This window comes from Phodopus roborovskii, unplaced genomic scaffold, assembly GCF_943737965.1.
Source record: "Phodopus roborovskii unplaced genomic scaffold, PHOROB, whole genome shotgun sequence".
Taxonomy (NCBI): domain Eukaryota; kingdom Metazoa; phylum Chordata; class Mammalia; order Rodentia; family Cricetidae; genus Phodopus; species Phodopus roborovskii.
The window spans coordinates 3360322-3384763 of record NW_026126413.1 but is presented as its reverse complement, the minus strand read 5'-3'; the positions used below and the strand labels follow the sequence as shown (position 1 = coordinate 3384763).

Genomic DNA, 24442 nt, shown 5'->3' with positions numbered 1-24442 from the left:
TTATCACAGAGCTTTAGTGCAACCATGCTCAATTCAGGAAACAGATTTATTTACTCACATTCATTTGGGGGAATCTACATTAGAAACATTGACAACAGCACACCAGCTATGTTGTACTTGGATTATTATACTAAGGCTCACTCACCAGAGTTCACTGTGAAACAATGGAAACCAGAAAATTACTTAAATACAAATATTGGTCCCTGTGGGGTCTCAGCAGTCAGTAAAATAAAGTTTTATTTAAGATTGGAGTTGCTAAAACTGAAAGACATTTTTCAGAACCTGGACTTAAGTTTTCATTTAAAGCTTGATGGTGTAGTCTTCGGTGTGAGTGCCACTGTTTTATTTTTTTGCCAAATGGTAACCAGAAAGGAAACTGATAGTCACTGTAGTTTCTATTTGAGAGCCTCTCTAGAATTGCATTTATTTTTTACTTTTTCCTCCTAAACATAGGTCCTATTTAGGGCCTCTATTGTGTGTACAAACAGGAGCAACGATTTTTTGAAATTGAGTCTTGGTTTCTGAGTTAAGCGAGTGTAGAGTTATTGATTCATTTGGATGTTTTTCCTTATATAATGTAAATAAGAAAGGAATATTAAGTAGGTTAAAGTTATTTTTATAGGACAATAGTGTTTTATATGCTAAATCAAGCTGATACATATTATATATTTTCTGTCCAGCAGTTTATTTTTTCAACTGCCCTGAGTAAATTCTAAATACTGCTTAGCAAAGATCCCTTAGAATTTAGATATAACTCAGTGAAGCTACTCAAAAATGATAAAACAATTCTTTCTGATAGATAATTTTAATTAGAAGGTAGCAATCTCTCATTGATAAAATATTATCTGTGGATATAGGTAATTTTAATTAGAAGGTAGCAATCTCTCATTGGTAAAATATTATCTGCAAATACAAGTCTATATTTCATATAAATGGGTTGACCTAGGAGTACTAATTTTATTATTATGTGTCTGAGTCTATATGCTTTTCACTTTGGTCAAAAAGATAAAATTTTAAATGGTAAACTATTTTGTATACTGAAGACTTGAAGTATTAACTTTTAGAAAAAAATGTTCATTGTTCCCTTGTGAAACTGAGTTTTTTGCACCTCCCGGAATCCCAGTTTCTGTAAAGAAGCCCGTATTTAAAATTTGTGGTTCTAATTTGTTTAATGAAGTACATTTCAAAGTTATAGAAATTGTAAAATTTGTGCTTGTGGAAGTTGCTGCTTATTTTCCATAACACAACCGTGGTTATCCTCAGACTATTGCATGCCCTGTTCATGAAATGGCATTTTGTTGGGGTGGTGTAGCATAAGACAGGCTCTGAAGCCCATTTTTTAGCTTCCCTTATACTTATATTAATTTATAATATACATTGACTGATAGCTTTACAAAACAAATGAATGAATTGACCTTTATGAAAACGACTCTTTACAGTAAGTGAAAAAGGGTTATCACAGTTTTGGTAACTTGCATGAGTTCGTATTAAAAACAAGAACAGAAACAAAAAAAAACCTTTCTCATGTCCCCTGTAACTGGAGAACTGATTCTTTCTAGGGCACATTCAGTTGTATGCTCTGAAGCAATACACACCATACAGCTTATGCTTTTTATCCGGGAAGCCCACAAAGCGCACAGCAGCCTCGGTAGGGCTGCAGCGCCTTCTTGGCCGAGAAATAGGGTAGCGGACACTGCCATCCGCCAGCCAGCCGGCATCACAACGGTCATAGCCCAGAAGCTTCCAGGCAGCAAATATCTGGCCAACTTTTGCAATCTGAGCACCGTCATTGAGACAAGCTTGCACTGCCTCGTCATAGGTGAGCTTTGTGGGGTGGATCAGGTAATAAAATCGGCCTGTGGAGAGAAGGAGACAGAGTCAGCCAGCCTGTGACAGATGGAAAAGAGCCCAAAGCTAAAGTGCCTCTCAGTGAATGGGGATGTAGAGCAACACCTGAAACTTGGAGGACATAGAATCGCCATCTAAATGCCATATTAATAGGTCACTTTAGATTAAATAAATTTGCTGTTCCCTGCTTCTTGGTGTGTGCTCACACATGCCCTTGTATATCTTTAAAGGGAAAAGCACGATGGCAGCAGATGCAGCTCTGTTAGCTAATTAGAGGCTAAAAGAGCCTTCTGTGGTTCTAGGGAAGACAGAATTCCACGCTGAAAGAAGAGCTATTTAAATTCTACTTGTAGCAAGACTGAACCCCAGTACAAGTTTCTAGAGAGGCAAAATTTGAATGTGAAAGGATCAAAAAACATGCCTTACATAAAAGTCCATTTAAGAAAACCAAAAGCCCTCGAGTTCTTTTCATTACAGGTATCAATAAGACCTTATTCTCAACCAAAGCCTACAGCATAAAAATTTCTCAAACACAGGAAGTCATTGGCCATCAATGATACACTCACTGAATGTAAACCCGGTCTGCACTCTCTTACTTACTGGCAGAGGGGTTTGTTGATGTTTTAAAACTTCCACCATTTGAAGCCTGACATCATTCTGTTTCTTCATTTCACATGGACACTGTTACTCTCAACCACTTACTACAGCGTTAGTTACTGAGATCCCATTAGCATGATGAAATAAATAACATGTACAAAATGTACCATCAATGAGCTGAAGTGGCATACACTGCATATATTAATATATTTAGTAACTATTTAAGTTGTTAAAATTAAATTAATTTAATATATTATTAAAATTCTTAATCAATTTGGAACAAAGGCTTCTACATTTTGTGATAGGACCCCAAGATTATGTTCGGGGCAGCACACCAAAGGGTCTGGGAGTGGGAATGCAATGAGTCAGCCACGATGTTGTGCAACCCTTTCCTTACTTTTGTCTCCCAATGCTAATTGTGCTTTACTTGTCTCACTTTGTGCTCCTTTGGTCTGAACTTTGCTGATCACAATGTGACTGACCGGGCAAGAGAGAGCATGTATGGCAGGGAAGCTCCTTCCATCGGCAGAGGGAGCAATGGTTAAGGAATAGGGCACTATGGCAATGTGAAACATGTACCGTGGGACAATGTCAACTACTTCGTTAAAAATAGGATGGTTAAAATGTAGGCTGACTAGAGGTAGGGCGTTTTTGTTTGATTTATATAGATACTTAGTAAATTAGAACATTCAAGATTTAAAAACATTTTATCTTTTTTTAAAAAAAATATAGTAATAACTTAAATGGTTGGGTTTTATTACTGTTGATTTGTTTTGCTTTTTGACGATAACACCAAAATCCAAACAGTGTTTTAAGACAACTTGTTCTCTGGAATAGAAAAGAAGACAATGCAGCTACCGTCTTACCATTGAAGTTGGATGTAAAACAGAAAACATCGTATCTGCTTTTATCTTTGTCCCAAAACCCGTAGTTCCTGACACCAGGCACTGTGTTTTGGCCCCCACAGGGCTCGCGTGGTTTGGTGATAGGGTACTGCACAGATCCGTCACTGAGCCAGCCAGCATTGCACCAGTCCAGTCCACCCCGCCAGGCATCATACAGCTGATCGAAAGACGCAATCACAGCATCCTGGTCCAGACAAGCCTGCTGTGCCTCATGAAAGTTAAGATTGTAGCGTCCCAGCCGTGGAAAGTAAGGGAACACCACACCTGTCCAAAGATGAGGAGGAGATGGTCATTAGTGATAGAATACTGAGCACGCCTATGTACACATGGGTATGGAGAAAAAGTGGGATTTCCAGATGCACTAGGTTCCGGTCAGCTTTCAGTGGTCTCTCATAGCCCCTTTCCATGGCACATACTTTGTGGCAAGCATCACACAACTTGCTGTTTGTTACTTGGACTGACAACTTCAGTGATTTGCCTCCAGTGCCAAGGGCAACTTATGCTAAAAAAAAAAATTCTCCTTTCAGAAAGAGATGCAGCCGTGGGTTATAGTGTTTAAACCGTGTGTTGAGAACATGTCTCCAGCTACTGGTTATCATCTTCAGGATAGATACTGCTGAACTTTTCTGGGAAGGGAAGAGTCGGTGCTAATAGTAAGGGCAGTGGGGAATGTAGTGCACATGGTAATTTTAAAAAATTCACCATGGTTTTCATGGTCATTACTGTTATGGAGTTAGCAAAGTAGTTAGTTTTACATTGTCTTTGACACATATAAAGGCATATGTTGAATGCTTCAAATATGCATGTACATCTACTTTCACACATGCTCCTGAAACCATGCAAGTACGTGACTATCCCCTTGGGATTATTCCTTAGAGAAACTTGAATGTGCATGTCTAACAAAAGTCTCACCAGCCTTGTTTCACACTAATATGGTTATTCTGTGCTTAGGAGGCACACCCTATGCAAGGCTTTATAACTATTTGTTTCAACTTCTAACGTATTCCTTAACTGTTGATTCTGCCCTTGACACAGCTAGAACAAGCTAAAACATTTATTTAAAGGTCAGGTAAACAAAGTCTATTGAGAAATAAAGGCACATCTCCCTGCACCAGAGAGAGGTACTGTGTGGAAGGGACCTGAAAATGGGTTTCAGTTTTAGCTACTCTATTTATGCCATATTACAAACTAAAACTGAGGTTTTGAAAATGCCTTCAATATAAATGAACCTAAAAAGTTGCTTCCTTAAACTTGTGCTATGCAAAATGAATACAGAGCAAACAGGGTTAGTTGTGAAGAGTCAAGTATTTTAGAGGACAATCCATAGTAAAAGCAAAGAGCATGGACTGGTATTTGATTGTGTCTCAAAAGCATTTCTTTTGGTCAATAATTACTGGGGGAGATTGAGCTGTCTCGTGTCCCACAAGTTTTTTTGTTGTTTATTTGTTTGTTTTTAGGATGGGTTCCCAAGTTAAGAACTCAGAATTGTATCATTTACTGCATATTAAGGAAGACACCAAAGAATCTACCCCATAGTTAATAAAAGATAATCCAGAGCAAGCATTCTTAGAAATATTATTACAGCTAAGTAGCACATGGAATGCAGCCATCTTGTCTGAATGTCCCAGTAATAGTATGGGCCTTAAGTTATGTGCTACAAAACAGCAGATCCTACTCAAGATGATGTACAGTTCTCTAACAACCAATCATGGCCAGTGTTCTTTTCTAAATGATTCTGGATGTTTCTACAAAAGGACTTTGAGGCTTTAAATCAAGTCTCACCCCTGTCCCTCTAGACCAGTCCAGTTGGCACAGGTCTCTGTAGGCAAGGATCCAAGAAAGCCTTCTGATCTCATTCTGCTTTCTCAGGTTCTTGGCTGAGGGATCTATCAGCTGGATCAGAGCCAACAGAAGAAGGAAAATGTCTTACTCCTGCTGCAGTAAGGGGGAGAAGGGCCTGGAGATGGTTCTAAGAACACCCTCTGCCCATGCACAACTGGGACCACAGTGTGCCCCCAGAACAGAAGTGCTACAGTGCTTTATTTTTTCCAAGATATTTGTCCTCTTTTCTTCACAATTCTAGGTGTGTCCCCAAAAAGGAAAATAATCTATTGTGCAATGATTCTCTTGATAGCTAGAACTCAAGTGGCAGAAACCCTCCCCCACATACTTATCTGAAGATATAAACTATTTGTGTCACATTTTCTTTTCCAATTAGTTCATGGTGGAAACTGGGAAATATAGGATGCTTTAATTTGTAATAGCTTTAAAGATCCAGAAAAAAATCTTTGAGATTTAAATTGACCATCATGTGTCATGTGTCACAGTGCCTCTCATGGGCAGTAGAAAAGTTTTTAATAGTCTCTGATTATCTCAAATATGATCGATTTAGTTCCAAATCCAGTCTACTATATTTATACTTAAGTTTCTTTCTAATTTAACATAATGTCATACAATCCTTTTATAAAGTCACAAACTTTTTGTTTACATTTTGTTATTTTCTCTAAAAATTTAATTATTAACTTTGTTATAAAAAAGTTGAAAGCAAAAAGCATCCCATACTAGGATGAACTAGACACATAACATATATATATACATACATATATATATATATGTATATATATATATCACTGAACTTCTTTATAGTTAGAATATATGTTCTGAAGCCATGCAGCTCCATGTTGGATTTTACCAGGGAGATTAAAATGATGAAGCTCTACATGCCTGATGGAATCTTGAGGTATTTGGGAGGGTCAGTAGTCAGTGTTTGTCATTTTCAAAAGTCAAAAATTTGTTCTAGGATGGGATAAATGCTCCTAGCAAACATATCTGTACTTTTGTGAAAGAAGCCATCCTACCAATTCAGTGCAGAACACTGGTGAAACTCATGTAAACAAGACATTTTGAACTATATAAAAAACTCAACACCAAAATTTTCTTAGAATGATGAATAAGAGGCCAGATGAGGGACTGGAGAGATGGCTCAGTGGTAAGAACACTGGCTACTCTTCCAGAGCTCCTGAGTTCAATTCCAAGCAACCTCATGGTGGCTCACAACCATCTGTAATGAGGTCTGGTGTCTTCTTCTGGCCTGCAGGGATACATGCAAGTAGAACACAGTATACATAATTGATAAATCTTTTAGAAAGGCGTGTTGGTGGCAAATGCCTTTAATCCCAGCGGTCAGGAGGCAGAGGCAAGTAGATCTCTGTGAGTTCGAGGCCAGCCTGGTCTACAGAGTTAGTTCCAGAACAGGCTCCAAAGCCACAGAGAAACCCTGTCTCAGAACCTCCCCCCCCCCAATAAAATATTTAAAAAAAGGAACCAAGATGAAGGCAAAGACACATTTGCCTGTATAGCTTGTCTGCATGTTGACTGTTGAACCTATTGAATGTAATATGTTCAAAAAATAGAAATACTCCAAAATGCCTCCATTGTTTGGTATTTGATGCCTAAAAGGCTCCAGGCTGTTAAAATAATTACTTTCTTGCAAGAATATTTAAGTAAACCGAGAGGTTACTTTTTCCATTAAATTAACTTCTGCAGACATTTTACAGAATGCGATTACATGTATTGTACTTCAGATGTCCTTTACAAATCTTACCATTAGTTTGTAACAGAGATAATTTTAGAAGCATAATAGAAGAACCTAATTTGAATTTCTCAATAAGCACAAAATGGGATTTGAATAGCATAAGACCATTTCCAAAAATTATTAATTCACTTTCAGTGCACATTTCTCCTTGTAAATAGCTTCAGTTTTCCACAGAAGTATTGTGCATACATCTCGAATATGAAAGCTGAAATCATATGCAGACTGCAAATCATAAAAGAATAAAAATTTGCTAGACGTGTGGGTCCTCACATTACTGCTGTGATAATCATTCCTAATTATTCCTTCAAAGTTTAACGACCTTTATGAATACCTACCTTGCAACTCTAACGCTACCACAGCAGTATCGTCTTCTAGTCCCTCAATCACCTCACACTTGTATCTTCCATAATCCTCCAGGGTGAGATCTGTGATTACCAGGGAGGCGTCATTGTCATTGCCTCCCCTCAGAAACACTCGACCCTGATATCCGCCATAGGTCTTCTTGTGGTATCCCATGGACACGAAGACATCCACCTCCCTGAGGTAATCCGAAGTTAGCTTGGTCCACTTGATGCGGATTTTGTGGATTCCTGAGCCAAATGCTGTAGGGTCTCGATAAAACTTGCATGGCAGTGTCACATTGCCACCTCTATGTGAGAAGACTTTGGCTTGTTCTGCTTCCACGAGGAGACGGGGGCCATTTTCCGCTGTAACAACAAAAGAAGCATTGATGGAGTAGCAGAAAATAATTTCATGTGCTTTCAGACTTTTCATATATTAAAATGAATACCATTCTTTATGTCATTGCTTTGAAGCATATATTAAGATATGGCTATTAGTCAGGAGGTGTCTGTAAGCCACTATAAAACTGGGAATGACATGCACAGCAATCATTATAAATTATGAGATGCAAACATTATTAATGATTTTGTAGTAAATTATAAACAATGTTTTGATTCCATTTTTCTTTATTTTAATACCAGAAAAGTAGATGCAAAGTTAAGAGAAGTCACACAGTTCTCTGACCATCAGTATGAACCCCAAATCTTTCAAGGCTAAATAAGTTCCTCTAGGTTTTCTAATGCAGTAAGTTTGAAATACACTGACAGAAAGCCTTTAAGAAACACACTTCACTTGCTTCTTATCATTATGACCACATAAAATACTTTTGCTTTTATGTTTTCCATTTATATGCACATTTGTACCATGCTATTCTAGAGCACTTCAAGTGGCATTCATATGTCCCACTCCAACTGAGACTGGACATCAGAAGGATAGCCTTAATGCTGGTGACACACTCCTGTAAGTTTTGAGACATGTTCTCCAAAATTGAAAATTTGCAAGTCTGCTGAAATTTATACTTACCTTCTAACACAAAGTAACCATTTCAGTCTATGTTCCCTTTAGTTCCCCCTTGCTCTCTTCTCTCTCTCTCTCTCTGTCTGTCTGTCTCTCTCTCTCTGTCATCTTGTTTTACACTTATCACTTCCTCCTTTATTGTTCTTCCCCTTTGTTCTCCTTTGGTTTCCTGCCTTCACCCTCCAAGGACTTTATGGCTTTCCAAAGAGCACCATAATAATATAAATTGCCAAGTCAGCAGGGCTTTCATTTTTAGAAAGCCAGCTGTTATTTTCAGATCTTGGCTTTCCCTGGGGTTCCCTGGTTAGCATTTTATGCTTTTGACCTTGACACATTCTATTGAGGATTCTTGAGATATGAAAAAGAAAAGGTGTAAGAACTCTAAGACAAACATACCTCTTGTCCAGACACCCATTTCCCAAATATAAAAGCTTCCTTTTATATAGCTTGGAAGTTCTTATGGCCTTAGGACAATTGCTACTGAAAAAACCTTGGCCATGAATTTTATGATGTACAAATCACTAGTTAGAGTAACCACACTCAAAATTCATTTATTGACACATATAATAGACTCTGATTCAACATAAAAATATCTGAAATCAGGTAGTCTGATGTTATTGCGACCAGAATTGTTATTCAAAATGTAGCATATCATTGCATTTATGATATGAGCTCCAAATCTCAAAACTGAAAGTGTGACAAAGTCACCAATGCTCTCACTGTCAATAGCTACTGCAAGTAGACAATAATGCATTTATAGAGCAGTTAGTTAAAATGAATCACAAACACAGTTCATTAAATGTTTTCATATATAGAGAAAAAGAGAAATCCCTTTCTACTCTATCCCACGTGTAGATAGATATACATATACCTATACCTCTACATATACACACATGGCACCCACTATTCTAGACCTGTATCTAAATTCTATCAAACATCTCTAGCCATCTCTGTCAGGGAAGGAAAAGATGCTGTTGACTAAGTATGCTCACCAATGACCATAGGGGCCACTAGTGCTTAGTGTTTAAGGGGCTTTATGCCACTCTGGACTTGGAGTATAAATAGAAACACTGTGCACCTCTACAGGAGGCATCGGATTTATGATTTTTCCAGGTTGTTCAATTTAAAGTTAAAGCCAGTACCCAACATGCAAAGATAAAGGGCACAGCAGCACATAAGAATGGGCTTTTCATGTGATAGAGAGACTAGTCTAATGTAATGTAATGTATAATTTTTCATTTGGGCTAGCTGTGCATTCCTTAAACTCCTTACCTTGCACAAGAATTAGAAATAGTAAAGGCATCATACAGTGAACCATGCACACAAGAAGCACTTAGAACACTATCAGACTATAGCACATGGCATTAACTGCTAGGTTTCTGTTGCACAACTTTCACTCAGTATGTCTCAGATTACTAGAATCCTGCTTAGTGCTAAGCAAACTTTTCACATATAGATATTTGATATCAAGTACTTGGAATGGTTTATGAGCCAACCAGGTAAAAAATATAAATAATACATGAAATTCAACCTTTTCATTAAGGGGCCTTGGGATTTTGTGTGATTAGTACAATTGTAATATGTTTCAGGATAAATCCAAGATCTTGTTTCATAACTTACATAGCAAAGGACAAAACCCTTGTACAAAGAACTACAAGTTCTATGTTTTCTGTTGCTCTTAATGACTTTCCTGAAATTTGAATAGCTCTAGAAAGGATGTCTAGCACATTTAGTAATGTGTGGCCATCAGTGTTCACTAACCCAAGCCCACTTGTGGTCCTGACAATGGCTTTGGTTTGCATTTCAACCAGATTTGCAGATTATAAATCACTGAGCATGCCTGGAGAGAGAAGGGTCTGTTACCAAACAAGAAGATGCAGAAGAATGAAACCAGGCTAGCAAGTGAGAAGCTTTCAAAGTTCTGTCAAAGTCCTACTATAGCTCCTCCATTCCACCATGTCTATGTCAGGAGAACACCTAGCTTAATGTTGTAGCAGGCTCTGTGTTGTCACAGGCTTTCATTGTATGGACCAGCCAGGAAAGACAGTAAGCAAGGAAATGAAAAAGTAATGACAACATCATCAAAAAGGGACCAAGAGAACTGAAGGTAGAATGCACAGTGCTGCCTACAGAAAAAAAAAAAATCAAAAAACAAACAACAACAACAGCAAACTTGGATCTGATCACCCAGACAGGGTTTCTTTATGTAGACTTGGATTTCCTGGAATTCACTCTTTAGAACAGGCTGGCCTTGAATTCAGAAATCGACCTGCCTCTGCCTCCCAAATGCTGACATTAAAAGTGTGAGCCACCACCGCTTGGCATTAATCATGGGATTCTTAAATTGTAGCTTAGTCTGATTTGTTCACACATCAATCAAAACTCCTTGAGTGACAGGACAGAGAGTCTCACAGCAGTACAGAAGAAGAATATAAGACTAAACTCTGATCTTCAGAATCAGGACTTCTTTTTTCTTCTTAACAAAATGAAAGAACAAAGAACAAATAAAATAAAGAGAGCTGCATATGTTTGGTTTTTTGTTCTTATCTTTACTGTAGAGTCACACAGCCTCTTAGGTGTACTGAAGATCTTGTCCTTAAATGAGGTTGTTTACTCAAAATGTACAGGTAATTTGGGAAATTAAAGATGCTCAGTGGGTGGTATGGATTTTTTCAAGAGCATTTTTTAAGTATGAAATTACTTGTTTCTATCAGAAATGGTGAGTGACAGTGACTTGAGAAACTTGATGCCCTTCCAAGCACAGAGTTTATTCCAGGGAAAACAGCAGGGCATGGCGAGAGCACCAGCTGGGGTGCACTGGACCACTGGGTCCCTGTTATTATTTTACAGGCTGCTATGAAATTTAGAGAATAAACTCAGCTGCACAAAATGAAAACAGCATGACCTTTGTATTCACCATGTACTTTAGATCAAGTCTCTTAACAATAGGTGGAGAGTGATTATAGAAAAAAATATTAGAAACACAGCTTTGAAACTGTTGTCCTTAGTTCTATTAGAAGTGAAATTGTTTTGAAGTTCATGTTCAGAGAAACCCAGGTAACAAAAAGGTAAAAGCCACTAGGAGTCAAAGTTTATCCCTTTGAGATTGTCACACAAGACAACAAATCTTGTCAGTTTACATTCTCCCATGGTGTATGGGAGCTAGCAGATTCCAGAATTTTAGATTTATTAGACCATTTTTTTTAAGTGGCCTCTTGTTTATGATAGTCAAATAGGAACTAAAAATACACCTTTACAAGGAACACAACAAAAGCTTGTTAACATATAAGGTATATATGACTCCAAATACACACACAAATATACATGTACATTTACACATATGCATACTTACACATTTTTAAGTCACATTCAAGTATCCAATGAGGTGCCATTTCCTATTTCCAATGCCCTGTGCAGCCATCACTACTATCTCTTTTGAAAACTTTTTCATCACATAAACTAGAAAACTGATTTCTCTTGTATCCTAAACATAGGTAATGAGGCATCTGAAGCCCTATGATGAGTCATTTGAAAGACCTTGACCAAAGTTTTAAAATTCTTTCTGGAAGGGTAGAAAATATGTGTGTGTGTGTGTGTGTGTGTGTGTGTGTGTGTGTGTGTGTGTGTGTTGTGAGGGTGGTTGTTTGCCTGTTGGTGTGCATACTTCTATCTTTTGAAAACTTTGAACTTTGTGTATGCATACTGTATATGCAATGTTTAATAATGGCATAAAATAAATTTAAAATTGAGGAATTTCTTAATGAGCAATGAGCCTGAAAACAAACAAGCAAATAAACACATTGGGACCTTGGGAAAAACATATAATAAGTCATCATCAGGTGTGCTTATGGTATGATGTTACAAATAAAATATTACTTTTTTTTTTTTTACAGAAAGCGTATTGCTCTCTTAGCAAAACTGATATCTCTAAACAAGGTTTTAAAGATGCTTCATTTCATGTTCCTTACCCCTTAAAGGCAGTATTGCCAAGGATTCTCGTGGTGTCTAGTTTTGAATTATAAATGAAAGCCCCAATGCTGGAAACCAGGTAATAACAATCATCCTTTTTGTTGGTGATTGCTGCTATTTCTCTGCCTTCAGCAAACACTGCCTTCAAAGTAAACAAGCCTTGCATCTATTTTGCCTCTTCCTTACACTCTGGACCTTCTCTAATAACCACAGAGTCTCCGTGCTCAATTCTTTCTTGTGAATCTACCAAATTACACAGAACTGTATTTGTACAGTCTTCTCAGGCAGCAGATATTTTTTCTTTGAGACTGCATTGTTTGGTTCAGTGTGCTATGAACCTGGATCTAAGCACATAGTCTTCCTCCCCTACCTACTGGCTAAATTGACTGTGATGGAAATCGTTCAGTACTGAAAAATAGCATTGTTGGGGGGCAATCCTGATCATGAATGTGTGCTATGTTATTGTGATTGCCAACGTTACAGTAAAAAATAAAGACACATGCCGCCACTGTTTTAAATCCTAGATGTTCATTTATGCCAATAATGAAAACATTTTTGCCAATAAAGGCAAGCCTTCCTGCTTGAGGTAGGCATCTAGAAACCCAAGGTAATTCTATGGGGATAAATTAAGTACTTTTTAAAAATATCATTTCTGAGATGCACACCTAAGTGTGTTAAGGTGTTGGTTAATTGGGCTGGATAGATGGCTCAGCAGTTATAGGCTAGGTCACAACCCAAAATATAAGGTATTGGTAAATATTCTGCCTTTTTATTTCCATTTTCTTCATATTTTAGTATAAGGAACATATAGAAAGTGGTTTATCTCTGTTTTACTAATAGGATCTTTGTGGGCTTTTGATTTTCCTATGTTCATTATGTCTTCATTCCTTTCTTCACTAGTAAAGGTGATCGGTTAAGCATAAGGGCTATGCCTCTTAGATCATGGTGCCTGATCCCTCTGACACTCAGTTTCCCCATCAGTACAGGAGAACAAGACAACTTCATCCTAGGGTTCTTAGGAAGGTTTACTTAAACACACAGAGAGCTTTGCCAGTGCCTGACTGATGTGACTGTCCAGTTGAAGTAACTTGTACTGAGAAACATTTAGCCCTTCCTTGTATGTCTCGTGTTTAACAGTTGGTCATCCACTTTACCAGGCTCTTCCAGAAAACAGTTCCTAGGATCAGTTGTCTTAAAACCCTGCACCTCCTCAGTCCCCCTGCTGATTCTTCTAAGGCAGTGACTCTTAAAAGACTGTATTTGACGAGCCCCTAAGGGGCTCTACACTGCTCTTCTGGCCCACTGCCAATTGACAGGTGATGGAATAAGAGGTTGCCCTTTCTTAGGCAGTATAGTCTCTGCCCTTGCTATAGTAAATAACCTCCCACTCATGCTCAGGCATGAAAATTCAAATTAAACTCAGTGAGTCACACACAAAATGAGTATATAAATGTATGGAATGTCAAACAATAAGTAGGTTCTATCTCATCTTTATCTCTATATAACACATTTTCTTTCTACTCCTTCCTTAATTTCAATACTTTGATCATTATCTTGACCTTAGTCCTATTAAAGTCACCATGGCAGCCTAGAGGTACACATCTACTAAGGGCCAAGACTAAACTTTTCATAGTGACTTGTTTATTTAGGAACATGGTTCTAAATGATTGGAACAACAGTGCATGGAATAAAATGTTGGCCATTTTCACCTATCCCTTCACTCAAAAAGTACCTCAGCAGGAATAGGGAAGTTTCCATGCAGTCTATCTGGCTCCCATGAGAGCACAGCACTCAAAAGAGAAAGACTACTTGGGTATGAATCTCAGTCTCAATAGCTGCTAATCACCTACCTGGGCCAGGATGCTTAAGTTTCTGCCAATGTTAACCGAGACTCCCTGCATAACCCTGTCTACATATCCCTGTTGGGGAGGAGTAGATGGGATGGTAACTGGTTATAAATGTCAATATTAATGCAATGGCACTCTGACATGAAGTCTGCTATTTGTTTCAGAGCAAGAGATGGGTTTAGTATTTTTGGTAAGAGTTATCTTCTCTGGTTAATAATCTTCAGAAATTAAATTTATTTGTATTACCAGTGGGTAAAATTTGTCATTAAACTCTTATTAATTTAGACTGAGAAATAATAACTCAGGCTATCATAGAAAGATTAAGTAAAACAGGAAAAAAGATTGAATTGGGACAAGTCATCAGTGTATTGAATAATACTGTTAAGATAAACAGGGCATCTACTTCTCAATGCTCAGGGATTATTGCAGCAGAGGGAGTGGACTTTTCAGAGCTAGAGGCTGTAGATGACTTTAAGGAAACATGTTTCCTGAGCATAGCAAGGCAGTTGCAGATATGAACTTACAACATTTGTGACAGCATGCATAAGACCTGTAGTCTTAGGCCATACAAAATCCCAGCATGGAGAGTAAAGATGGCCATGCAGTCCTACCCCTGGCTAAGGGCCTGTTGGCAGTTGACAGATGCTGGGAAAGGGAGAATCAATTTTGTTAAAGGTGAGGCCCATGTGGCTTGACCCCATCCCAGTGAAAGCCATGCATCCAGAAGTGTAGGAGCAGCAGAAACTGTATTTTATGGGCCTTAAAAAACAAGGGCACAGGTTTTGGTGGGTAAGGAAGGTGGGTGTGGGTTCCCCAGGAGCAGGGGAAGGAATGAGTATGATCAGAATACATTGTATGACATTCTCAAGGTATTTACAAAAAATGAGAAGGGGGGGGGGTAAATGTAGTTTCCAAGATCGTGACTATCAGTGTTTGAAAGTTTATAAAGAAACTGGAATAATACTGTGTGCAGCTTCCTTTATTATCTGAGATTATCCACATATTTCTTAATTGCCGAGACTCTTCTATTACATGATAAAGGAAAGGAACTCAAATCTTTTTGTTTCCATGCAGAACATTTCTTTTCAAGGAGGAAGTAGAAGGTCAAATTATTTATAATTTCCAGAAAGGACACTTAATTGTGCACACTGATAAGATTAGCACTGTATGTATGTGTAAGATATCATAGTAGTACAAAGGCACTAAGAAAAAAAATTTAGGGAACTTTATTGTTTTGCTAACAATCACGAACCATTGAGCCTTCAATGGGTCAGGCACTGGGTTTAGTGCTGAAAGAAAAGAAAATGTAAGTCTGTTGTGAGCATGATAGTCCTTGTGCCCATAGATCTCCAGGGTTATGAAGAATGGTAAGCACACAGGATTGTCTTCTCAAAAGAAACGATGTAAAACCTGTTCTTCCACACATAAGGATGGGAACTAGAAGTGATTAATAGCCTGGTGATCTGTGTTATCTGTTGGGCCATACCATATCAAGCTCTCACAACCAGAACTGGAGGTGATTAACAGCCCAAATGACCTCAAGGCTATCAGTAGAACCAAGATCAGGCCAGATGCTTCCTTAGGCCCTTGAACTAATACAGGTAGCATATCTAGATTTATTCCATGAAGATCTGAATTGAGTTTGAATTGAGTTTTAATGTAATCATACCTCCTTTTGTATAGGGGATTGTTTTATTCCAGGAAATTTCTTTCCAAATATACTGTGTTTAAATATGTTGGTATTAAACTGCCTGGTATCAGACTCCAAAAGTTTGATCTGGTTTGAATAATTCAAACTTAAAGAAGTTTTCATTTTCACCTCTAAGAAGTTTGTTTCCCTGCCTGCCATGACACCTGGGGGCTTTAGCACAAGTCAAATACAAGTGCTTTGGTTGACCTGTGTCCACTCTATCAGTACATTCTGGTATATATACAACCATTAAAATCCTGCCATCATGAATTTCCATCTACACTACCTCAGTATCCTAGTTGTATATTTTGTTGTTGTGATAAGACCTTGTGACAAAAAGCAACTTATGGATGATTTATTTGGTTAACAGGTTACAGTTCGTCATCCAGAGAAGCCAAGGTAAGAACTTAATACTGGGGCTTGAAGCAGAAGCCATAGATTGTTGGTTACTGGGTTGTTCCATTGCATATTCAAGCTTGCTTTCTCATACAACTCAGGACGGTTTGCTTGGGGTAGCACTGTCCACAGTGAGCTGCATCCTCTCTCATAAATTATTAACCAAGAAAACGCCCTGAAAACAAACTCACAAGCAAGACTGATGGAGGCAATTCTTCAACAGTGGTTCCTGCTCCCAGGTGGCTCTAGTTAGTCAAGCTGACAAAATGCCCAGAGCATTCTTAAAGGGCTACCTCACATTGACTCATGGAGCATTCATTGTAGTGTTGTTCACACAGTCATTTATAAAAGGCAGTCATAATAGATTACACCTTTGCTTAAGACTTAACCATTATTCAATGGTTAAATGTAAAATGCAACTCTGGATGACAAAGGTTAAGTTAGTCTGGTTTTTGTTTACTTTTCCAGTCTCATTTTAATCATACCTTTTGCACTAGAGACTTTCAAATGCTTTGTAAAAAAATAGAAAAGGCTTTCTTCCCCATTTCCCTGTCCTGCTCACATCTGACTATAATAAAATGATTCATGTTCTAACAGGCTTAATACACAATGCATTGTGGCTTTGGGGTGTTCAGGTTTCTTGGGATATCTATGTTCCTTTGAGTGAAAAGTAGAAAAGGGAAGGTGAATTCTTGTTTGACTTACTTTGTTCAACAAACTTCAGAGGTTAGTCTTGGGACATAAAGTGATAGACTACTCAGAGTGTGTGGTGATTAATAACTGACTATACAAGAAGCCAAGTAGCCAATGTATGTAAATAAACCAGGCAAAAAAATGGTTACCATTTGTAATGATTACTGGATATTGATTTCTGAGGTTACATGAGTCTAGAGGTACTGTCTGAGAACACAGACCAAGAATTGAATTCTTTGAGGAGATTTCTTAGTGCTTGTGAGGAAACTCCAAGAAATCAAGGCAATGGTTTTCTTCAGGAACACAGAATTGTTCTCAGATTGTTTTCATGCCCCTCCAAGGTATAGTGGATAGGAGTGAGTTTAGGTCCGATTATTTATTACAATTGGTATTTCTATTTGTTTATATGCCTCTGTAGAAAACACACATTTTTGCTTCATGTGACTTGCCCTTGTGATTGCACTTTACTCATGCAAAGTGCTCATCTTAACTATTATAGCATAAATGTCTGATGCCCTGAATAAGATTAGTTATTGAATAAGACTTGTCTATCTCATTTATCATCTCCATTTCTCAGGTCCCACCTTCAAATAGAGCTGTAAACAAGTATCACTATGAACAGAGACCTGAACATGGCTGTAAGATAAGAGACAGGAATCCTCACAGCAGCTGAAGCTACTGTGGATTCTTCTCTGGTACCTGCATCCTTGGAGCATCAAGGACAACTGCAGAGGGCATGGAGACAATGGACATCTCCAGAAAGATAGCAAACTTCCAGCCAAAGGGCAAAAGGAGAGATCTACCATATCGTCAGAAGTCAAACCTACCCTCCTGGGGCCAAATCAAGGCTCTATTCACCAAAGGAGAAGTTATGCTATGAAACACAGAGCCCTGTGTCACCTGGAACTCTCTTTCTGGTGATAGTAGTTGTTTTAACATGCATATCTGTAGTAAGTGTCTCTGAGCGAATGTATTGGTCTTACATTCTTCATTCTCCTTTGCTTCAACTTGTAGATTAGATGAGTTCAGTACCTGTTATCTTTAAAATTACAATGTGTTTATCACTAGACCTTGAGACTGTAATAGACTCATTCATTTATTTATCTGAAAAAAATTACTGTGTTTAATTTTTCCTTGGGATTTGTATCATTTCTCACTTACATAGGACATCATAACATTTGTGTTCTTATTAAAGGACAGATACAGGTTTAATTCCTACAAGGTATCAGAACCTCTAAACATATGGGTCTCTTTTCAAGCTATTGTCTAGTTTTTTCTATTCAATATCATTATGTAACCAATAGTACTGGACATTGTTTGGAATCCTTGTTTTTGGTGACAGAGTCTTACACACAATATGTTCACTGTTTTAATTCTGTGATTTTCTTGCTTATAGAATAGTCACACATCAAATGGCAATTAGATTTATCTACAATATCTTAAATCAAAACTACTCTGGATATCCTTCATTTAAAAAATATAAAAAGGTAGGAGGGTGTTGGGACATGATCCAAGAATGAGTCCTGTGAGGATACTTGCGAGTGCTTGTGAGAGAAAACTCCCAGAAACCAAGACAAGAGTTTGTGACCTGTTTCTTCAAGAACACAGAATTGTTCTCAGATTGTTTTCTTGGCCCTCCCAGGTATAGTGAATAGGAATGGGTTTACTTCAGATTATTCAGTACAACTGGCTATTATATGCCTCTATGGAAAACACACGTTTTTTTCTGCATTTGGCTTGTCCACCACTTGTGGCTTGCCTGCATGATTGCATACTTTACTTATGTGACTTCTCTAACTCTTAGAATATAAATTGTCTGAGGCGCTGAATAAAGTTGCCTATTACATGATACTTTAGTCTGCCTCTTTTTCCATTTTCCCAGGTCCCAGAACTGCTAAAGTTCTAAACAGTACTTTACTATGGCCATATAAAATATACAAAAAATTGAAGTAGTTTTTACAGAGGTGTTGTATTTATTTTTTCAATATTTTATTTTGAAATAATTTTTCTATAAAAATGACTATTATTCCTAGATACTATTAGTTTGACTATCTTTAAGTGACTTGTAATTTCCTAGAACTTGATAGTGTTTATATTACAAATGACTTGATTAAAATAACAGATTTTGATTTTAAGTAAAGTGTTGAAACAAAAAAGAAATGTAAGTATTTTCATTAGATGGTAAAATAGAAAATTAGCATGCTGTAAAGACTTTACACGGGGCTTTAGTTGAGTCAACACTAATTCTTATATACTTTCAGTCAAAACAAAAAAGAGTTACTAGTAGATATGTACTTTCTAATAATTTGATTTCTTTCTCATTCTTTTGATTGCAGCACCCAGGATAAAATGCAATGACTATCCAATATGAATTTGTTGCCACTGGAAAAGAAGATTTTGTATCTAGAAATATAAAGCTCCATGGTTTTAATTGACATTTAGCAGGGTAATATAAAAAATAGTGTATATTATTCATATCAAGCTTAAAAAACATTTACAAGCTCTATTTTATGGGCTTAAAGTGCTACGTATTAAACACTTCAATGAATTTGGATACACAGTTTATTTATGACCCTTTTGTGACTAATTACTGTTCTCTCCATATTTACCTTTATTTAATCTTTATTTTCTTCTGTGGTATCACCTATGTTGCATTAGTGGTGGTGGTAGTAAGTTTATTGAGATGATTCATCCTTGACAGTATAACTGTTGTCTGTGTGAAAACATCCAATGTTTGGAAAACAAATAAATAGATTGCTTAAATGTTAGATGGTCAGTGTGTGTGTGTGTGTGTGTGTGTGTGTGTTTGTGAGTGTGTATGTATAATCAGTAGATATTTTGTGTGTGAATATGTGTGCTATTTTCTATGTGGTATATGTCTGTGCAAGTGTACATATGTGTGTGTGCAAGTATGCATATGTGTGTGTGTGTGTGCTTGTATGCTTGTGTATAAACACATGGAAGACAAAGGTTGACATCAGCTGTCTTCCTTGGTCTCTCATCGTTCTTATTGTTCTTTATTTGTTGTTGTTGTTTGTTTGGGTTTTTTGTTTTTGAGACAGGGTCTCTCATGGAATCTGTAGCTCATTGATTGGACTAGGGTGGCTAGTCGATGGGCTCCAGGAATCCATCTGTCTCCGATTCCCTCTTCCCACCATGCTGGGGTTATGAAAGTGCTTCCACATCCAGTCTTTTGTGTGAACACTGAGGAACTCAGAGTCAGCTCCTCATGCCTTACAGTGTGCACTTTACCAACTGGGGTCTGTGCTCTGTGCTCAGAATTGTATTTCCTGCCTATCCTTCCTCCCCTCCTCCCTCAGTCCATCTCCCTCTTCCTTTCTTCCTCTTCCTTTCTCCTTCTTTTCCTCCCTTGTTATTGCCAAATCAAACTTCTCTATGCCTATAAAATCTACAACAAAGATGTAAAGAAGCAACCAGACAGGTACTTGGTAACTGAGACAGGAGAGGCTCAAGGACAAATCAGTCAAATGTCCTGTCTCTATGATGGCATCAAAGGAGAATCTGAGGACTATGTGTAATATCTCTTCAATATAATTTGCTCTTGCTTGGAGAATTTAGAATATAAAATAGAACATTAATGGTGAATAAGGGACATAAAATATGTTTTAATAATAATAGAAATTCTAAACATTTTTCTACCTCTGTGAAATCACACCACTTATAGGGAATAATTCAGTAATTTGAGGTTCAGCCAGCCAATTTCGTAATTGGAGTACAAATGGCTCATAACATTTTGTGAGAGTTTCAATTCCTTTAATTTCTCTGGATTATTGCAAATAGTTTAAATATGAGAGAAGAATCTTGTACTTCAGGATATAACAAAGGCTCTTTACCTTCCCGATTCCTTATTTGCTATGAGGCTTATATTTATATTATAAAAAGACAGCTGAAATTACCACGGGTCAATTGGACATGGATTATCGAGCTCTGTCACTTGATACTTCAATGTGGGTGCAGTAAGGAAGGGAGAGGAGAGGGGAAAATGGTCAGGATGGCTATTTGACCAACTTTAGAGTAAGTTCATGTATGAGGATAACCTCATAATGCTGTGACCCAAGCCACAGTTCAAGATTAATTTCTACCAGTGAATATAGGCACCGTATAAGTTGAAAACCTTAAGGAGCCCTTCCAGGGAAGCCTACACTTTCTAAGAATATTAGTTTACCGATTGAAATGAAGTGGACTATCAAGGAATTTGGGAAAAGTCCACCAGTGTATGAAATCATTTGAATAGCTTGGGTAACTTGGACTAGAGTCCTTTAACTAAATTTCAACAGAACACATAGGATTTGAAAACTGGGCTATGGGAGTTTTTCTTGTTTAAATAACTTACTCTAACATGGATTAGTTTGTAAATGTCAGAATGTTTTTAAAATAACATTTTCATTCACTGGGTTTCACATAGACTAACAAGACTGCATGGTTTATGCTATAACTTGAGTAGATCTTGTAAGTTGAAAGCATACTTATACAAAGACTATTTTATATTAGATTTAAAGTTGCTATTACCAATGATTCAGTATTCCCATTTGAATTGAGTTGAATGCTGTGACTGAAAGTTAAAAGGATGTTATTCTTCATCTTTAATATCAGTGTGTAAAAAATGTTACAGCCTTGGGCTGGAGCTTTGACTGGAATATATACATTAAGGGAATGGCTGAGTCAGCAGCTTTCAGAGGAAAATTTACGATTATATAATTTCTTTTTATGCTTCAACAGTGAAAAAAATAAAGCTGTTGGAAGCAAACAAAACTGAAAGGGATGTGCTTAAAATGCTCAGAGGTATACTAATTAGAAATTCTATTCTGAACTGCCAAAACATTTACAGGACAATATTGCTACCAGACTTAAACTATCAAATGACCTTTACAAATTGTGAGTTTCAACAGCGAACATAGTTTTCTGAGGCTACACTTTTGACCTTGAAATTATAACTTGCTGTTTAATGTCTTTTAGCAAACTTATAATGTCTCTGGTTCCCAAACTGAACTTATCTAAAATTAGTAATAGTGTATATTTAAGTTGTATAATTCTTACTTTAATTGTTTAGCATCCAAGGGCAGGTGAGAAGCTATTGCTCCTTGGACTGCCTTTCCTTATTGCATAAGTCTCTCAGCTTTCTTTTTTCAGGATGTCCCTCAACAGAAGCTTAAGCTGACGAAAGAGCTGCATTATACTGCAGCCGCTAGCCTTGCTCCAGCTCTCTGGCTGAAGATTCAGCTGAGCTCAACAGAAATATGCAGGGCCAGTATATTGGTCCTTGGGAATGAAAGCTTTATACAGAAACAGTAACAGGGTAAGTTACAATTTCCCAGCCCATAGAGTATTTGATATTTTCCTTATTTGCATTGCTTCTTCTGATCATTAAGCAACTATTGTGAAACAATGATCTTACATCTTAAATTCTGGCTCTGTAACTCCCTCTTTAACATTGCACTTTAATGAACTCCAACGCACCCCATTCTACTTGAAAATACCAATTGCAGTTAACATTAACTGCACCAACTTTCAGCAGTTGGATGGTCTTAAGATTCCCAACTTCAATTCCTCCCAAATTACAATGCCCCCCTCATGTATTAGCATCCACACACCAGGAGCATGTTCACTGATTAGCAGAAAGGAAAAGGAAAAGTTCATGCAGCAGGACAGAAGTGAAGAAACACCAGGCATGCATCTCATTGTAATCCATGTGATGGTGACTTTAGAACTTGTGCTTTCTTTCTTACCTTGGATGTGAATAACTCTGTCTTGATCCGGAGTGTAGCTGTCTGAAAGGTGATCAGCCCAACAGACTGAAACCAGCACCAGGAGAAGGAGACTCTTCATCCTTGTAGCTCAGCCCCTTCTCCACTGTGAGGATCACATACAAAAAGGCTTGAGAAATTTGGAACCTTTTGGAGTGTTGCACTGCACAAATTATTACCGCCTTATCATCATAGAATGGGTCTGTAAAAATATTTAACCCAATCTGTTCAGAAAGTTACTGTAGCAGCCCTTGAGGGCTGATGACTGAGCTTTGAAAATTTTCAGTTCCTCTTAGGCAGCCAGAGTCCAAACAGTGTTTAACTCTGTCTTTGCAGAATTGTGAATCTGGGAATCTGTGCTTTTGGCAATGAAGACTTCCAGAGAGTTAGAAGGAGCTTTAGTAAGGAGGCAAATGCCCTCTTAAAACATTAACCCCCTGAGTTTGGAGTATAAGTTAACAAAGAACAATTTGGCACATCTATTTATGAAGATTTATCCAGCTAGCCTAATTAGGAACTGAATCTTAGACCAGAGCAAATTAAGGATATTTGCATGAGTCCTGACATCATCATTCATTGCACATGTGGCTTAGTGAGCAGGTTGGATTTGCTTGTTCTAAATAGAAAAGAGGAATGGGGGGGGGTGGAATACCAAGCTGAAGCAGCACATTTGCTACAGAGTCACTTACCATCTTACACACTGCCAGGGTCTGCGGTGGAGAGCTGAAAATTTGGACAAACTAGATGAGATCTATGCATCTGCAGTCACACTGATGGATTTTTCATTCATTGCAAGCTAAAGTGCTGACACACAGACATAGTGTGTCAGGTAGGGGCTCTGCGGTCAGCCAAGCCCTGCCAGGAATGTCCCTGCCAGGCTCACAGGGAAATTAGGCAAATGAAGAGCTGAACTAGAAAGGAAGGCACAACTCTGATCCTAAGTGAAAGAGTCAGATCCATACACTGCCTGTCCTTTATCAGAGTGACTTGATAGGAGAGGACAGCACACGGCATCCCCTAAAACTTTGTTATTTGAAGGGGCAAAAAGTAATTTCAATCATGACAAACCTTTCATTTTTGCAGTATTTGCAGGGAAGAATCTCAGTGTAGTTTCTGTTCTGATGTAAAAGCTGAGGCAAACATCAAGAAGGACTTTCTTTTGCTCCCGTGCACACAGCAGCCTTAAGAATACTGGCTATTTTTAAAACTGAAATTGTAGAGTTCTGCCTTCTCATACTAATTTGTTTATTTTCCAGGAAATCCTGGCTCCCTGCAATACTTGTATTAATGAGTTTCCTGTCTGTTCCTGGAGGTCCTTAAGGTAGAAGTGTATTCTATTGCTTGATGCCCCCACCCACCACGCATTTCTCCAGGACTTCCCCATGTTTCTCTGGGACTGAAGTTTTACCACAGAGACTGCCATTGGCATGAGGCTATGGGTTTAGTCTTTCATATTTGTTGTCATTTCTTTTCTTCTATATGTCACAGGAAGAAGATGGGGAATATATGGCTCATTTGTATTGGGGACCAGGTGTGGTCTCTTCAAAAGTCTACCTGGTATTGTAATCTTATTTACAGAACTTTGTTCTCCTGAGGGTTTTGTAACATATGTTTTAGTACCAATGACTTTGTCCATAAGATTAAAGCTAATAAATATTGATCATTTTCTACCTACGTAGTGCTTTAGGTGAACAATTAGAAGAGAGGCAACTTTATGTTTGTAAATTTTAATATTATTGAGGTAATTATACAAATATGTAGCGATTATCAAACACTCT

General features: G+C 37.7%; 1 protein-coding gene across 1 annotated transcript; it reads right to left on the bottom strand.

The window, feature by feature from the left end:
• Positions 1-1507: 1507 nt before the first annotated feature.
• Hapln1 (hyaluronan and proteoglycan link protein 1) lies at positions 1508-23004 on the bottom strand. Its single transcript, XM_051182941.1, has 4 exons — positions 22647-23004; positions 7281-7652; positions 3312-3614; positions 1508-1856 (listed from the first exon to the last, which is right to left on the bottom strand). The coding sequence occupies exons 1-4, from the start codon at positions 22744-22746 to the stop codon at positions 1567-1569; spliced, it is 1065 nt and encodes a 354-aa protein (XP_051038898.1). The 5' UTR covers positions 22747-23004; the 3' UTR covers positions 1508-1566.
• Between the last annotated feature and the right edge of the window lie 1438 nt (positions 23005-24442).

Bases quoted from the DNA above. Each gene is read 5' to 3' on its own strand.
- Hapln1 (XM_051182941.1), bottom strand. From the start codon at position 22,746: ATGAAGAGTCTCCTTCTCCTGGTGCTGGTTTCAGTCTGTTGGGCTGAT. The intron at 7,653-22,646 runs GTAAGAAAGAAA...TTGTTGTTACAG, and splicing joins CAGAGTTATTCACATCCAAG to CGGAAAATGGCCCCCGTCTC. The intron at 3,615-7,280 runs GTAGGTATTCAT...ATCTTTGGACAG, and splicing joins GGTAGCGTTAGAGTTGCAAG to GTGTGGTGTTCCCTTACTTT.